General features: G+C 44.5%; 1 protein-coding gene across 1 annotated transcript in view; it reads right to left on the reverse strand.

Moving 5' to 3' along the window:
* Nucleotides 1-13832, reverse strand: part of COLEC12 (collectin subfamily member 12) — a 102124-nt gene extending 88292 nt beyond the window's left edge. Inside the window, exons 1-2 of the mRNA XM_056331872.1 lie at nt 13563-13832; nt 1557-1607 (exon numbers count right to left, since the gene is read on the reverse strand). Of these exons, the coding sequence (XP_056187847.1) occupies nt 1557-1607; nt 13563-13569 (58 nt within the window). The 5' untranslated portion in view covers nt 13570-13832. The remainder of the gene's footprint in view (nt 1-1556; nt 1608-13562) is intronic.
* Nucleotides 13833-18840: the final 5008 nt, after the last annotated feature.

The raw sequence follows: 18840 nt of genomic DNA on the forward strand, positions 1-18840 counted from the left end.
CCAGATTACTCAGGAGAAAGAAAGAAATGAAAGCAAGTTAAGACGCAAAATTCCCATTATGTCACAACAATGCACTTACTATTGGGATAATAAGGATAGTGGGGTGCCTGCTGCTCGCTAAAACCTTTTGCAGTTCACTGCAAGAGCATGCTGACTAGGGACAGCTAGGTAATAGGCAACACAGAGGGACGTTATTTTTATATGTGTTAATGAATCGCAATACTTTTTACTCAGCTGGAGTTGACAGAAATGAACAGTTAACATTTATTCCCATTTCTCTAGATTTTTTTCCTTTTTTGCTATTCCAGGGTGTAATCCAGAACAAAGAAAAAAAAAGTCGGAAAAAACCCTGCGTGCAGCCTTATGGCAGGACTTTCCAAGCCACAGATGCTGCCTCTGTGGTTGGCTGACCTATCCAAAATAAAACTCAACAGCAGGGAGCGGTGGAGTAGTTCAGGGGGTAGCAGAGGTCATGCGAATGTGATCCCCACCTCCCGAACGCTGTTTCTCCTTATGCTGCCTCCCCCTGCTCCTTTTGGGACGGATGGAATTGTTGACTTATTTTTTATTTTTAATTTTCAGCCTGTCTTTCCTATCCACTTGCCAAGTGGGATTGTTGAAAGTCACTCCTGTTGCAGCCACTTTCCCAGGAGAGAAAAAATAAGGTGAACTTTCATCCTGATGGCTTACAGTTGAAAAGGCAGCTAGCAGCTTGGATGATTAGCCACTTCGGCTGCTCCAAGACAGAGTTGGTGCTGTGGGAGCTCAGAGGCCACTGCATCACCTCCCTGTGGCTGCAGGGACAGGAGTCAGCCTGGCCTAAGCAAAGCTGTCAGCTGCAGAGACTGAAACATCTCCCTCAGGGAAAGAGAGCACAAGAGCCTTGAAAAGAGGAGCCTCGAAGGCTGCCGACCCCTGTGCAGAGATGCATGGTACTGCCTTATTCCCACAAGGCCATTAGCAGTGAACAAACATCAAAATAAAAGGAAAGAAAGTGGAAAAAGAAAAGAAAGCAACTGCCCTCATTTTAATAATTTTGGACATCAGAATGAATTCATACTGTATACTTTTACTTCTTTTTTTTCATGAGCAGCACAGCATATGTCCTGGCTCAGCTGGCAGTACAACTTCTGCAAGCCTGCAGGAGGACCCATACCACCACTCTTGAGAACACCTACAAACCCTGCTGCACATCAGTCTGTGGGCTGAAGGAGAGCCCAACTGGGCAGAGGACACGTAAGAGGCACGGACCTTTTTTACAGCCAGCACATGCATTTCTGTTCAGGTGTGGGCTTTGTTTTCGTAATGCTAATGATCAAATAATGAAACCAACCACCTGTTGCTTCTCATCAGGGCTATTTCTGAAGCATTATGTTTGCCAAGAAAATCAACCAAGTCTAAAAATCACACCTTCCTCTGGGCAGATATCCACTGAAGTGGATAACAGGACTGTACCTGGATGTTTGATGCTGTTGGCAAGCAAGGTTTTCATGGCAAGTATTTGACTTACCCTACGTACTATGCAAGAGTGAGCTAAAAGACCTGCTACCACTTACCAAACCTCTTGTAGCCAAAGGACTGCACCTCTTCCTCCTCTGCAAAATCGTCTGGAGAAAGAAAGAAAGACACAGCAACAGATTATTACTACTACCACTGGAAAAAGATGGGAAGAAGTTTTTACAGAAGCATGATCATAAATTAATGGACTTGAATGTTTAATCGATTTGTAAGGCATGTTACTGACCTTCCCCTCCATATCCCACTTCTGTCCCTGAGAAGAAATGTCAGTTCAGAGCCCTTCCTCCAACCAGTATCCCCAGCAGAAATCCAGACTAGAAGTGCTTTATCACCTGGCAGCTATCCTGAGGTCTACTTGGCCACCTAAGCACATACAAGAGCAGACATGTTCCCTCATCATGATGACAACTACAATTGTCACCGGTGTGCCACCGAGGCAGGCTTGCCCAGCTCACGGTACTCGCTCCAGGCCACTGGCTGGCGCCATCCAGGCAGTCGGGCTCAGGTTATACATGCACCAGCTGGGCCACTTGCACAAAAGTGCTACACAGAGCTATGCCGAGTAATGAGAGAGGGGTCACAGGGGACAGCTGGCTGTCCATCCAGCACCTCCCATGGGCCCTAGCTTGGCCTGGAGAAGCACGATCCAATAAAAAATAGGAAACAGACCTGATAAACCGATGAGAAAAACAAAAAACATTTAAGGCCTTTTGTTCTCATCTTCACCAGCTAGCAAGTAGTAAAATGCTAATAACCACAATTTTATTTTGTCAGAAGCTTAATTTCTGTCCACTTCCTTCCAGCAGCAAAGGAAAAGGCTGGCATCAGCAGAAGAAATACACCCACGGCTTCTTTAAAAAAAAATTATATGTTTGTGTTTGCGTGTTCAGCTTCTTTCTGCTGAGTCAGGAAGGCAAGAGCCTTGCCTAAGCACCTTTGCACCAGGCGACTGACTGCCCAGGAGGGCAGCACAGCCCAGGCTGCCCATCTCCCACTTCCCTATTTCCCAGGGCAGCAAAGCAGACCATTCCCCCTCCCACAAGCACGACTTCATGTTGGGGGAAGCCTCCACAGGGCTCTCTTTAAGCAGGATCTAGGACACAGCTTCCCAAGCGGTGACCAGTGGTTCGCAGCCCACCGCTGCGCTGGGGAACCACATCGCCTTTGCTGCGCCCCCGAGCAGAGGCGCACAGGCAAGCCTGGCTCCACGCTGCGAAAACCGCTGTGAGGACTGACGGCAACCCCTGCTCTCCAGAACCCAAGTACTCCTGGGCGTTGGTTTGCATCGCAGTGGTGGGGCGGCAGGCTTGGCACCCCAGGGAGCTTCAGCAGCTGCTTGCCACCTCATGCCACCCTTCCTGCACGGGATACTGAGGAAGCTGACTCACTTGCAACCTCTCCACCCAGACCTTTCCCTGACAGGAGGGGAGAAGGAAACAGAAGTTTAAAGGCCAGTCAAGGGATTCACCAGAAGGGAGCATTTAATGAGCGGTGGTGGAAAAGCAAGCTCAAAGCAGATAAAAAGATGTGATGGAGTGAGAGGTCTGTGCTTGGTTAGACCCTTGTTGTCCACAGACTTACTGCACAGGAACAGGCTGCTCTGCTAACTGGTGCTGCAGCTAACTTGGGCCACAACAGAGCCTTAGGAAAATGAATTCAAAGGTGAAGGAAAGATACAGTCTGCATCCAGACTCAACAAAGCCTAAATCATTTGAGCGTATGTCCAGCAAGAAATCTGACCTACACCTCTTCTGACCTACAATGTGCCATGCACAGAAGTCTGAGGGAGTCATTGCCTGAAGCAGCAAAGGAATACACTAAACACATCATTTTGCAGAACGTCACCCTTTACTCTGACAGCACTTTTGATAGAACAGCTCAAAACTCTTATTCTTCACCAGGTAACACATTATGCTCACTGCCAGTGGTGCTTCTGTCCATACCTTAAGCTAGATCTCCTACTCAGATGTGCATTTAAGAAATGGAAGAACCAGTAGGCACTCCTTAGGCAAAACAAACACATCCCTGTTTTGAAGGCAGAAAGAAATCTCTAAAAAACCCAAACCCAACAAACCCTCACAATTGTGCCAAATGTTATCTGAAGACAAGGGCACCCAACAAAACATGATAAATACTAATAAACCATGAACAGTCAACAACCAAGCTTCTTATCCCAGCAGTGAACTATTCAGGAAAAATCTTCCCCTTTTGCACAAAAGATAAAACGCTGCACAAAAGAAAGGTATCAGCTCCAGAGCCCTTAGCTTCCTGCCCTCCGCTGTAATCAGGGCTGTAATACAATTGCCTCTTTGTTTCTCAGGAGCGTAACCTGACTTAGGCAATCCCTATCTGGCATATGCAGCCAGGCCGCGTCTAAATCCTGTGCCTTCACCCTGCACCACATCTTCAAGATCTTCTTCCTGGGCTGCCGGCCTCTTCCCTAGTTGGTTGTTTTTCCATGCTTAACCCAATGACATGGCCCTCTGGCCACACATTTATAATCATATTTTTGTTTCTTTGGACTTTTCTATATTTGCAGTGTGTGTATATATATAGATATAGGCTTTATATACATATATTATACATAATATATATTTATATCCACACTTACATACTTTATATATATACCTTTTAATATTTGCAACACTGCACGATGTGCTTGCTAGGGATGATTTTTTTAAAAAAAAAGCTTTGAATACTTTAGAATTATTCATTAATCTCCTCATTTTGAAGAATACTTATGGCATTTGAAACAAACAAGTGGAGATGGGCAAGGACAGTTTTGTCAACTGGTGACCTGGCTCACCTGCTCACTAAAATCTAAAACATCAGCTAAAACTTTATTTAATCCCTGTGAGTTGATCTAGCAACAAGCAGCAACATATTTTAGGGGAAGTCTATTAAAATTATTTAACAGACTAACCTTAGCAGTCTTTTGGTTACAACTGTCACCAGGAAATTTGCTCAAATCATGTCTAAATATAATATTTTACAATATTAACTGTAATGTAAGTTATGCTTAATGCTTAAGCATTAAGTTATCCTTAATGCTTAAGGAAAATAAATATGGAAGGAAGAAATGAATAAAACAAGATTAAGCTAAATGTTCAGAAGTGAATAGCACTGGGTCCTTGGGAAAAAAAAGATTAGGATGGGTTGAAAGACCTACTGCAAAAGGAATCTGTGTTTGAAATATTAAAAATGAAGTTGACAAACAAGCCTATAAACTTAAGTCCCAAGGTAAGGTGATGTGCCCCAGCCTGCTCTTTCAGGCAGTATTGCGCTCACCGAAGGTGGCAGAAACTTGGCCCTCAGCTCCTTGTTCCAGTGCTGAAAATATTGACATTTTGTCACAAGTTTTACAAAAATCTCAAAGCTTCATGGTATCTTTGAATCAGGAAAATACAAGAGAATGCGATTTTTCATTGAAAAGGGAACAGCTTTTCTAGAGAAAACTATTAAATTGTGATTTGTGATGAATTACAGAGGTTAAGAAAATACACACCAAGTAGGAAAGCAAATAGTAAGAAAATCTCCAGCATGTTTTTATGCCTTATGCTTTTACAGGCAGTATCTACCAGAAATCAGAGTGGAAGACATTAATGAGTTTTGAGCACTGGTGGCTGATATTACAAAAGGAAATTTTTCATTTTTACGTCAGCAGTGACCATACACTTGAATGGGGCTGCAACTGGTGTAAGAAGGTTTTGTTGACATCGTGAAAGCCATACGTTGGAAATATTTTTATTTAGTTTAAATCCAGGCTTCCTCACTTACAAAGAGGACTGGAATGAATGCAATATTTCCGTTACATACATACATGATTATATAGGCAAGGCTTACTTTCCTGAGCAAAAATTACAAGGGGCAGACTCCTTGAAGCAGACAATAAAGCAGAATCTGTTGTTATGTGCCAGACGGATGAATTAACTCTTTAGCGCTGGAAAACCCAGCCATAATCTGTTTGCAAACTGTTCTACCGAGCTCTCAGCTGTGAGCCAAAAGATAAGGAATCCAGAATAAGAAAGATGAAACACGAAGAGCTGGTTAAAATGTGATTTCTTATTCCACTGACTTCTATTGAGCTCTGGCAGAAGGCAGGACCATAAAAAAGGTGAACTTTGGGCAGAACAGAAACACATGTGAGCAACAAACTGTATTTAACCGTGCAGGGGAAGGACCACCAGAGATCAACTGTTTCATCAGGTTTACAAGAGTCTCCTTGGAGGCTACAGCAGATTGTCACGTGGAGCTTGCAGCAAAACGCTAAAAATTAGTGGCTCGCTGTAGCAAAGCAGCAATACATCAAATATTTTAGGGAGTCAGTACAAAGCAGAGCTCTAGTCCAAAAACAAAGCTTTGAGATATTTTGGCAATATCCACACCTCACCAAGAAGCAATGCCAAATTCTGCCTGCCCTCCAGTTATAAATTATTACTGCAACACCTCTAATAAATACAGTTGTAGAGTTAAATAAGTTACAGTACAATGCTTCAAGGGATTGGAAATTATAAAAAGGCAGTTCAGCTGGGTATTAACACAGTGAACAGAGGGAATTCATTTAATCTAAAACAAATTAGACTCTCATTTGATTAATTTGCTAGAGGCAAAGCAAAAATCTGTGGAGTAGAACTGTGTAATTTCTAGTTCTTGTTCTTAAATCTTAAATAAATTAATCATGGACCACTTATGAGTCACTCTGAGGTCAAGCAAGAAAGAGCTGGCCTGGAGCCAAAAGAGATGCCAAATCTGCCCCAGGGCTACACAGGGCCTACAACCACTGCACCACTCGGTACCTTCTCTGGAACAGCACCAGCTTTGAGGAGCCTTCAGTGCCTGGTGATTTTAGGGAAATTGTTTCCATTTTATCCCCTTCCTTTTGTGGGTGTCATTGTTGGCATACGGAAGGTGTTACAGAAAGCTCCTAATGTACATGTCCAGCTGTCACCTTTTAACAGTACACCCCGCTCAGCCGTTCAAACATAATTAACTAATGAAGCAAACTAGAACTCAGCATCATTAGAGATGCCGGGTCATACGGTGGCTGCAAGCACGTGGTATCCAATCATTTCTAGAACTTTTGTGTGCAGTAAACATGGGTTTAAAGTCCTTGTTTAAAGACTTTGTTTGAAGTCTCGAATTAAGAAAAGACACCAATATTCTACACTGCATTTCAAAATCTGGGGAAATCTATTTCAGGAGAGAATGAGGCATCCGGGCTGAAAATTGTCATGCTGAGTTTCAGCTCAGATTTTAGAAGTTCCTCTATAATCCTCCTGAAAACTCAATTTACAGTACATTAGAACTTACCCCTAAGTACCACACTGGGAACTCAGAACTGTTAAGATTAATTTGTAGTAACAATGACATACAGTGTAAGAGTTTCCTTTAAAACAAATCACTCTCTCAAAAAGCATTAACAGTTAGGGCCCTGCCTTTCCCACTGACTGAATGGGAACTACATATTTATATCCCAGTGCAACTCTGTAAAATTCATTTTAATATTATCAAGGACAAATTTTTACTTGTACCATTTGGATAAAAGCTGTGGCCATTAGTTGAAAAATTATGATATTCCTCTCTTTAACCCATAACCTGCATGGATGCAGAACTCCACTCAGAACCATGTAGCAGGCACACCTCCTTCATGAGGGACTGCTTGCAGCATCAAAAAGCTACTTCTGCCCACTCTCTCCCTCAGCCCTCTCACAGAAAGGCAAAACTTGTCCACTTGTGAGGTTTCTGTAATATTAACGACTGTTCAGACAGATGAGAACAGTGAACACCAGTATCTTTCTCATATCACATTTCAAAAGCTTTTTGAGCAGCCACCAGATTTACATGCATTTCTGGTCACTGTTAACGGTCTACATTCAAATTGCTGACCTAGAGGTGAAACCGAGCCAGCAGAAGCACAGCAAGCAGCTGCGGACATCAGATGTTGATGACTTCATCATTCTAATTGGTTTCCACAGCTTTTATTCTGGAGAGTCTCCTGCTTGTGCTAATGGGCTCTCCTTCCCCTCTCTCGTCAAAAATACCTCATTTCACCCATCTTCCTCTTCTGCCTCTCTCCACTACTTTTTCCTTATAGCCCCTTTTCATATTCAAGTCTTTCTCTCTGCTTCTGTTTTGATAAGGCCTCCCTCATATAAAACTCTTCTCTTTTGAGGAGGTCCCAAGCTGACATGTCACACTCACAATGTCACTGTTGCTGGCTGTGTGTGTTGTGCCCATGTTTTCCACCCGGTCCTTTGTCTGACTTGTCATGAAGTAATCTCCTTCGGACAGGGGTTACACGAATTCTGCATTTGTAGAGTACCTGGTCTTTAGGGGAGCCATGGCAGAGGTTCAGCTGAGGCAGTCCTAGAAGACAGCCCACCTGCCCACATCCCAAAGCATCCTTTGGGATGTCGTTTGAGCCTGGATTATGGCAATGAGACTGAAGCTTTTCCCCACCTCTGTCCTTCAGGCTGCTGGTCTGGGAATTTATCTGCTTTCAGTATCTCAAGAAAGCAAGAGGCAAGGTTCCAGACCAGAGATTCTCTCTTGACACATAACTGAAGACTCTCATCACCTAACACATGCATAAGACAAACAAAACCAAGAATCATGACAAATGGGTGCATTTTAATATTCTGGTCTCAATCTACTCCCCCACTGCTATGCCCGAAAAATGTGAGAGCTCACATTAAGAATGTGAAAAAAAGAAAGAAGATAAAGAAATCCAGCAGTGTAAGAGCAATGATCTAGCTTTGCTTTTTAGGCACGAAATGAAGACAGCAAATAGAGGTGTTTCCTGAACAAAACTTGTTAGCCAGTAAGTGCCACAGAGCATTGCTACGGTACTAGGGTCAGGATCAGCTGCATGGTGCAGAGGGTTGACCTCAGAAGTTAAAAGTTTAAATCATATCGTATTTCAGTTGTAATGATTTAAGAGCAAACATATTTCAGTTGTAATGATTTAAGAGCAAACAGATCTGTTCTCATTAGTGCACTGAAAAATTGTGCCTCCCTGTCTGTATGTCAGAGGAGGCAATTAACAGCAGCATTAAAATGGCATACACATTCCTAACAATACACGTCTCTTATTACATCCCATAACTCATTCACTTTGTTCCCCAGCGACGTCCCAGTCTTCACCTCAAATTTATGCACCGAAAGGGACTGTGGTTTTAGGTGGAAGCAGTCAAACTCTGAAGCCAATTCATCTTGGGTTGCTCCCTCAGTCATACAGACCACACTCACATTATGAGGAGGATCAGGTTCACTTTCAGTGCTTGGTAAAAAGTGTCTTTATTTTGCTTTCCCAGAGGGAGGGCTGGAAGGAGAGAATCACTGTTCTGACACACAGAACCTCAGAATAAGGAATGTTTTGTGAAGCTGAAGATAACTGGGCACGCATCCTTCGCAGCACTGAACTGCTTTCATTCTTGACATTTCTTCCAGCTCTCTTTCTTTATTTTACTCTGGTTTTCCTCTGCAAGGCCTGATCGGCTCGCTCTCTCTGTAAGATTAGCCCTCCCTCCTTATGCTAGCGGGCAAAGGTGTTTGAACCTCTGGGCACAATGGTCTTTGAGTGCAGATCTAAGCAAACCGTTCAGCAGTTGTGACAAAAAAGAGCTCTGTTCTGCTCTCAGCTGTCACGAAATCAGTCTAGAATAAATTCATGTAATCCAAAGTAGCAGGAGAAAGAGCTACAGGAGATTTTAAACAACTGCATTCTTCACAGGGACAGGTTCTCTGGTGCTATTCTTAGTCCAGCGTGGCTGAGAAAAGTAGAATATTGAAAGCGAAGATGAACAATTACAACTTGTTACTAAAAATACCTCTGGCTTAAATAGCTTATATGCTAATTCTGCTCAATATCCACTGCAGTTGTACAGTAATATTTCCACCTGTGCAATAACTGATTTCTCTTGTATTTTCACAGCTTCTAACACTCTGCTTTCCTCTATATTGTTAGTAAGAATATCCTTTGACACACGCTCGCATGATCATCTTTCTCATCCATATGTTTAAAATCCTCTGTGCTACCAAACAATTCAGGATACGTACTGACTGTATAGTAGCACGCTCAGGATTTGTTCTGCGTTGTATCACGAATTTATTATAACTGCTCATGCCTTTGAACTTCTGCGGTAGGGTCCTGTGACATGTCCAACACACACCACTCAGAGCTCCTGCATATGTTTCATGTTTATGTCACTATATTCATATAAGCTCTGTCATAACTGGACTAAGTAAAGGTTACTGGACCACTCCACTTCTAATCCTCAGTTTTCAGATGCTTTCTGGCCTCTGCAAAGTGCTCTGGACTGGATTTTTTTGAAATCTGCAGTTTGAAGCTTCTGTCCAGAAAAGACCTATTTACAGATGAGTGTCCATTTGATTTTGTGCACACAAAGATTAGAGAGATATACACTTTTCTTCAGTATTAGAAAATTGGCACATTTATTCCTTTATTCTTTAAAGATAGTAGTGGCATCAAAACAGTTAGAGGGAAAGACAAAACCTGTCAAGAAGGTAAATATCATCTAAATAGATTATTTATTTTAAGACCTTTCAAAGAAGCCAAGCAGAAACAACTGAATTTGCATGCACACTCAGCTTTTGCAAATGGAGGCTTTACCTGCAGATTACATCAAAGGCTCCAAGTTCAAACCCAGAAGGGATGATTTTAGCAACACTGGCTGACACGTCATTAAAGATCTGTTTAAGTGTGCACTGTGTAAGGCAAACTAAACTGGTATATCCCATAAAAACTCCACGTACTGTACATACTGAAAACTGCACAAAGCACATGGAGCTTTCTTTGAGGCAAACTGATTGATGCTAAGAAAGCTGGGTGTTTGACCAGAGCATTCCTGAGGCAGCGCTGGCTTCACTGGTTTCGGTGGAACACAGCACAACCTGTCCCACCGTTTCACTCTGTGCATCTTTTCTATTACATGAGAGGAACTGCACAGGGGTATTCAGTCACATTCCAGTCCTCAAGCACAAGAAGACACCAGATGTTTCGTCCTCCAGCACAATCGCTACACAAGCAGTACATAGCAAGGTGCCTGTGACGGCAGAAAGGAAGAGGAGGGGAAAGAAGCAGCTGAGCTACCATGGGTATCGCAATTAAGATCTTCTCTGTCATCCTGGAGCAACAGTTCCAAAATGACCACCTTGGCATTGTCATTGCCCAATTTTGAGTATTAGCATTATCAAGTTGTTATCCAAACAAGACCCACATTTCACACACAAATACTTATCATCAACACTGCCATGATAATAGCAGTGGTTACACATACACTTTAAAGTAATAATTACAAAATATATCACAGATATATAGGAAGAAGTTCTCAGTTTTAACAGCTCTTGTCCCTGTCTTAAATTAGGGCCAAGGCTTTTGAACATGTGGTGTTTGACTATGAGGAAGCTGTTTCCATTTGTTTCCCAGGCAACAAGTACTCCTTCGTATCCCAATAACTAACTACAACTTAGAAGTATCATTTGATGAAGATACATCTGACCCTAAAGCAGTCAAGTCCCCTTATAAATCACATGAATTATTACTAAAACGGATCACAAAGTTTGTGAGCTCAGTGTAGTTTGCTGGAAATAAAACTGCCAGCATATTAAACATAAACTTCAATTTGTTTTACTGATTTAAAACATAACACACTATGAATACCAGCAATGGAAAATATAATTTGTTCCTTACAGATATTTAGTGATGTAATAATTTAGATATTCCTCCGTTCTCCAGAGAGGGTAGATATAGAGACAGCTGCAATCAACAGATCATTTTGTTGTTATTGAGAAAAATGTGTAACTACACCAAGTTCTACAGTCCTATAATTATCATTACCATCAAGTTTAAAGAGAAAATATGAAAAACCATGTCTGTATCCAGAAAAGGAAATCACAGAGTCAAAATTTGGTTTGGCTCTCTGACTTCCATAACACTGGCAATGGCACGTGATGTGATGATTTGTTTGAAGTTTCTCTTTTCTCTTTCCACCAGTACAGTCATTTAAGTGTTCTTCTTCGCATGCTTTATTACTGATTTCTGTAACTCTGTGGGGGAAAGAAATAAGATTGCTGTGATCACTCTTAAGGAAACTGAATGGTAAGGACTAGCAGCCAGGGTAAAGCATCTCCCTCTCGCTGGAGTGTGGGGCACCAACATGTGCTCCCAGCAGGAGTAACATCTTCCCTCCAAATGCCACTTCTGCGCTTTGCAAAGAAGAGTGACGGAAGCAGAATAGAAGGAGGAGATGCAAGTCACAGTATACTGTATTGCTGTCCTCAGTCCTCTGCATCCAGTCTTCCCCCCCCACCCCCCAAACTGAGGCAGCCTCAACCCCAACAAAAAAGAGCATAAGGCTTTCAGTGATAACAGACATGGCTTTATATTATTGGATCCCCGTTGTTTCGGTTTGCTCCTGCCATTACTTCTATGCTGATAATGACAAGCTGATGACAAAACTTTTGGCACAAGTACCCTATAAATAAAGAACATTGTAAATAGATTATTTTTAATACGTTGCATGGACCTGTAGAAACACCATGTCACAGTGCCAGAAGTAACTTAACATAGCGTGTGTGGGCTTGCAAAAATAACCCCCCCCAAAATGCTTCTCCTCCCTTCAGGCAGCTACCCTGGCAAGTGAATAAATAATCACATCATTTGGTGTCCCAGACTCTGGAAACTAAGTGTAACTATCATGATGTTTACTGGCCTCCTGGCATCTGGAATCAAACTCTGCAATCCATGCACAGGCACAACACTGGTGCCCAAAAGCAATTTTCTTATCCGTACGGTTTTTTCCTTCCACACTTCAAGTTTATTTTCGCCTCTGAAGAAAAACTAGATTCAGCTCTCACAAGCTTTCAACTACTTCCTAAACTTTCCATAACGTCCTTTGATGTTTTCATTGTAAGTATTCCCCAGTGTGTAAAGTCTCTGCCTTTTTCTGTAAGGCTATCAATTTTCATAAACAGAAGGCTTTCTTGCACACACCCCCAATACATCTTTACTAGGTTAGAGTGTAGCACTTTGGCAATCTGCTTCTGTACTTGATTTTAAAAGTGTATTATTTAATACCTCTCAGTCACAACTTCGTAGGACGGAATCCACCGGCAGAGGCATGTTTCACCCATTTAAAAAAAAAAAAAAAAAAGGTGGGGGGTAGGGGGGGGTGCGGGGGGTGGAGAGAAAAAGGAAAAGAAACAAAGTTTCAGTTTTAACAGATGCAAAGCAAAGACCAAATATTTTCCAGTCGGTGGATGTTGAAGAGAAATATGCCAAATACATTTCACAAGCCGGTTAAGCCTCTACTGGCACCTAATCACTGCCAGATGTTTAGATCCAACACCAAGAACATCGCAAAACGCTGGCAAAAAATAAACACAGAAATTAGGGAGACCTAAAAGTCTTCTCCTCGGGCCGCCGGGGAAGGGGGAGATAAAAGATTAAAAGTTGGGTGCCGGGACAAGACGCTGCGGCGAGAGCGCACACGCCGGGGGGACCCACGGCCGCCCGCTCCCGGGCCGGGGCTGACCAGCGCCAGCCGCGAGCCCAGCGCCCCGCGCGGGGCCGGGGCTGCCCCCGCCCGCACCGCGGCCGCGCCGAGACCCGCGCCCTGCCCCGCCGGCCCTGCCCGCACCCGCCGGCCCTGCCCGCACCGCGACCCGCGCCCTGCCCCGCCGGCCCTGCCCGCATACCGCCCTGCCTGCGCCCTGCCCGAGCGCTGCCCTTGCCGCAGCCCGGCCACAGGGTGCCCTGCCTGCATCCTGCCCGCACCCTGCCCTGCCCGCATCCTACAGCTCCTGCCTGCACCCTGCCCGCCGTCTGCTCCCTGCCTGCACGCTCCTCCCGCAACCTGCCCGCTCACGCCCCGCCAGCACCCTGCCCTGCCGCTGCGCGGTGCCCGGTGCGCGGTGCGCGGTGCCCGGTGCGCGGTGCGCGGTGCCCGGTGCGCGGTGCGCGGTGCCCGGTGCGCGGTGCACGTGTGCGGGCGGCTGAGCGGGCGCCCCGCTCCCGTCCCTACCTTTCATCTTGGCGCCTGGGCGGGTCACATAGGACGGACGGGGCGCGGCGGGGGCTGCCGCCGGGCGCGGCGGGCGGGCGGGCGGGCGGCGCTCCCTGCCTACTACCGGGCCATGCCGGGGGCCGGGCGCGCCCCCGCCGCGGGCCCTGGTGCGCAGCCCCTGCCGCTGCCGCTGCCGCCGCCGCCGCTCGCCGTCGCTCCTCGGCCGCCGGCGGCACCGCGCTCTCGCCGCCAGCCCCGCGCGGCGCGGCCCGGCCCCGCGGAGCCGCGGCCCGGCCCCGCCTCCCTCCCTCCGCCCCGGGGAAGGGGCCGCGGCCGGGGCCGGGCGGCGGGGGCGGGCTCCGGGCCCCGCCGGCGGCTGGGCCCGGGGGCGTCGCACCCCGCCCCGCCGCGTCCCGCGGGGCTCCCGGGGTGCGGGGCCGCAGGCAGCGGGGGAGCGGCCCGGGGACAGGACCCGCAGGGCACCCACCGGTGACCGGGGGGCTTGCGTGGGATGCGGCGTTGCCAGGCGGGAGAACGGCCGGTCCCTGCCCTCCCCAGGCGGGTGGCAGGCCGGTGTGCCCCCCACCGCGCCCCCCGAGGGCTCCCGGCGCGGCGGGTGCGTGTCCCCGGCGGGGAGCGGCTGCGGGACCCGCGGGGTTGGCCCTGGCGCTGGGCGAGGCGCCGCCAGCGGGACGGGTGGGCGCCCTGGGGTCGCGCGCGGTGCACGCGCTGAAGAATGCGTGTAAATATTTGTGGGTTTGGGGATATACAGGCCAGGCCTCTTCTACTTCTCTAGTTCTGGATGTTGCCAGGAATAATGGATCGTCTCCAGGCTCCCGTTTTCATGAGCGGCACCGTTTGATTTTCTGCAGACCTGCCCGTTTTTAGCAACGGGAAGACGGTGACGAGCATTTATGATCCAGCTTCGGCTGTGACCACTGGTGCTGAGGCAGCAGAGCCAGTGCGATGTACGCCGCTTCGTCTGGGGCGGAACAAAGTAACAGAGGCACCAGCGAGCCTTGCCCATTGCAGAGGGGGGATGCACACGGTTTTTGCCTTGGCATTTAGGGGTATCGTGGTGTGTTGAGTGTGGGGACGCCCCAAGAAGTGATTATACTACATGGTCTTTTCAGGAGGCCTATGGCTCCAAGAAGGACTGGAGCATACCGGAAAGGTCACGGCACAGTATCACAGCAGCATTAGTTTAACACCAGGTCAAAAAGCACTGGAAACCTCAGGTACGATCTTGCCCGAGCAGGGAATGGAGGATTAAGTCCACGAAAAGTAACCATTGTAGAGCAAAAATTAAATAACAGATTTAGAAATCTGAATTCCTTCAGTGGGTCTGATGACTTGAGTTGACACTTACTTGAGCGTGTTTTGCTGACTTGGAGGCAGTACCTTCAGCTTGGGGTTGTCGAAGCTACTTGAATACCAGCTGCAGTAGCCATTTGCTGCTTTAAAGCAGGGCTCAGATATCAAAGAGACTTGACTCAGCTTTTAGTTTGTGCTCTGGTAGTTGTCTGGAATATCTATTTTTGGTACAAGTCGCGAGTAAAACATTTAAATCTGAATACAGTCATCAGAAAATTATGGATGTCCTTAGCATTGTGTTGGATTAGGACAACAGTTCTTGCGGTGTTTGTATCACCGATTAATGCTTGCTCAGTTGTGTGATTGATTTTGGATCCTAAATTAACTTACAATTTTTGTTTTGAAGAATCAAACTAAAAACTATCTAGACTGATCCAAAGCCCATGAGCATGTTTCTAAGAAGAAATCTTAATCCTAATCTTAGTCCTCCTAGCTAGATAAACCACTGAATAGGTACATGCTTGGAGTGCAACACAGTACACAGTACAGGGTACAGTATGTAACTAGCATTGCCCAGTCCTGAGCCTTCACAAGCCTGAACTTTTTATACACCGTTTAATACTTTTCAAGTTTCTTTTAAAGCTACAGTGAAATTTGCCAAACATAATTACACCGTCTCTCTGGTTAAAACCACTGATTTCAGAAAAAAGTTTCAAGCATATTTTCATATTCTTTTATTTTCAGGAAACTTTAGACTGTGTTCTAGGGAAATCCAATTTCACAAAAATACTTCATTTTAGGGACTTTTTGGTTACTCTAGTTCAGCACGTAATTTACGAGGCCTGTTTTTTCTTCCAATAATAACGATAACATAACAACAGTTTACTACCACAATGGACTGCCTGTCACAGAGATCCCACGTTGCAGCCAGATCCAAACTCGGAGAAGGGCTAGGGGATGTAAACAAATCATCCTTGTTTAGAAGTGTTTACGTATAGGCTTAGTACGGCTTGTTTATATAGAACTATTACAATTATTTCATCAAATGCTGAAATAAGGTACCCAAGTGAGTGCTTTGCAGTTGCTGTGGCACAGTGTGACTTTAAGCACTTCCTAACCATGTGTGTATTGTTCGTTTTTTCCTTGCTTCAGTCTTCACTTGTGTATCAAGGAAGCTCATTTATAACCATTCACACTCACTTTCACGCTGCGAGCTGTGTTGCTGAAGTGATCTAAAACCAGAGGTAATGTGCTCAGTTCCTGTTCACTTTGATTCAACTTCACAACAGACTGTTACACACCCCTGGCTCTTTCCCACAGCCTGACCTACAAATTTTTTTCAGCATTGCTCCTCTCTTCTCCAACCACAAACTGGCTGTTTGGCAAGTCTTGGAGATGCTGGAAGCCTTGGTCCATACACGTGGAGGTGCGTATGGCATTCTTTTTTGATTGGAAGCCTTCTCATTGTCCAAGCCCACATGCAATACAAAGGGAAATAATTAAATAAAATATCTGAAAAATAATTGCATGCATCATTGAGGAAAACTGCATGTGACTCGGGAACCATATGTGGAAGATCATTTGTCTGAAGTAAGTACCATTTGGGTTCAATACAAAATGTGCATTTGAAAAGTAAGAGCTGAGTATTATAACATATTTTAATGATAAATCTTTTTCTCCACAACAGTTTCATACTATTGTTAATGACCATTTTGGACCTGTGCCCAGAGTGAAGACATTATCCTTGGATCTGGGTAATGAGTTTGTAAATGATCCTGAACAAATGGTGAAGTTATTTACTAATAATTTTGTTAAATCTGCAGATGAGCCTTTTCTTAAGCTGGGTAACTAGCATCGTAATTTGAAAGTATTTAGTTATCTAGACTTCTCTCTGACAAGTGAGGTTGGGTGATTTTTTTTCTTTCCTATTTTTTGATTAACTGGGAAACTGAAGAGATTCTGAAAGCAGCAAAACACCTGGCTATCTTTTCAGTATGCCAGAATTACTCAGAGATACAGGCTTGTTCTAAGTATGTTTTGAGTGTTGATCATGCAAAGGCCCATGCACAAGCTCTCTTGTCTTTCAATTGCTGTGACCTTTTCTTTTAGAAACTTCATTTCTTGGAAGGAAGACACAAGATGACTCTAGAATAGGCTGGACAGTCACATTGTCCTAAACTTAAAGAGAAGCAAAATGGTGAAATGCAGTTAAAAGTACAGCTATTATGATTATCTACAGATTATATTTAGGGACCACTGTTTCATGTTTTTTATATTTGATGAAACACATCATTATGGGTTTTATTCATAATTTGAATTAAGATTATTTCTGGTTCAGAAAGTTTGAGAAATTTTATTTATAGACCAATTTCCTTGCACAGTATTTTGTCAAAATTGCCTAAAACAATTGTAGCTGTTGTGTCAACTGAGTATGTAAACTGATTAAATATTTTACTTTTGTGCTCCAAAATTTCACATAATGCAAAGTAATTCCGTCACTGTTAGAGTGCTTAAATGTTGAAGACAGCAAAACCAAGACCAAATAATTAGTGCCAGATTTTATTAGGATGTTTGCAGAAGTAGATTATTATACATTAGTAATAACATTTTGTTTGTTCATAGTGTGTTTCTTTCAACACACAGAGTGAAATAATTCTGATTTCCTCAGAAGTAGTTTCTTATTGCCTGAGGTCTAACCAGACCAGGTCTTCAGCTGGAGTATGTCAAAACAATAGTGGCCACAGGGTTTGGTTTATGTTGGTGGAAGGAGGTAAAGATCTTGCCATGTTTTGAGACTGTCCAAATGCCAATGACATGCAGCTTTGAGTTATCTTCAGTGGGAGCCAACAGGCACGAACCCAGAATTGGGCTCTTTCAGCCCGGAGGAGCAGCCTTCTGCTGTTGTTGCATGTCACACTTTTCAGCTGGGGTTCAGGGATGGCTGGATGTGTTCTGCTGCTCTTCAGCTGTGTAACTTCTCACAGAGGTAAGGAGATGCAGAAAGGTATCTCTCTAAGGCCATCTGGCACTAGAGGGAGTGGAAGCTGGTGTAATATACTTACAGGCACCGACACAGCTTGGTTCAGCTGCATCCCCTCCCCACATTTGCCATTTGTGTCAATATAGGTCCACACGGCAAGTCCAAATGCATCATATTTGGTCTTCCTGACCTCTTGCCTTGCAGTGCACACCTCAGAGTCAAACAGAGGAGAAGTGAATATGGCTTGTATAGTGCTTGGCCACAGGAGAGGAGCACAGCAAGAAAAGCAAATAAAAAAGACGGTGATTTCTCCCTACATTAAGTTAACATTATTGCAATATATTTTGGCTCTTCAGCTTGTGAGTTACACCCACCAGGACTCCCTGATGCTTCAACAAGTGGGTGTAAGTAGGTCTGGGGGAATATTAAATTACAACTCTTCAACTCTGTATTTGGCTCAAAAAGTACAGAAAAAAAACTTTGTAAATGAGGGAACATCATGATTGCAATTGTAAAGTATTTTGCTCACTATATATAACAAATCTGTAATTTATGTAAATTACTGTTTATGGAGAAAGTTGAACATTTGAAGTTTTGCTTGTTTGGGCACAATGGCAATAAAAGATAGCCACTCTAATAAATATTTTGAGTTGTATGTACCAGGTTTATATTGGTCTTGCTTTTTAGAGTAAATGGACCTCAAAAGGAACAAATGAACCAAAAAATAGGTAGTGATAAATAGTCCCTTCTATACTGCTTGTGAGATCACATTGTCAACAGTTGGTTTTGATGCAGTATTTCTGTCTTCTTTCAGGTGGATTACAGGGCATCAGATATTCACTGAAAATATTAATGAAAGCTTTGGAGAGATCCCACGTCTTTTTCATTTTGTCAGACTTCATAAATACCACATACAAATAATTGTTGTCAAAGAACATTACTGAGGTTGTGAAATCAAGCGCTCACAAGCTAGGAAATGCCAGGAGAACGATTTCCCATGGG

The sequence above is a fragment of the Falco biarmicus genome, chromosome 3 (genome assembly GCF_023638135.1).
Source record: "Falco biarmicus isolate bFalBia1 chromosome 3, bFalBia1.pri, whole genome shotgun sequence".
Taxonomy (NCBI): Eukaryota; Metazoa; Chordata; class Aves; order Falconiformes; family Falconidae; genus Falco; species Falco biarmicus.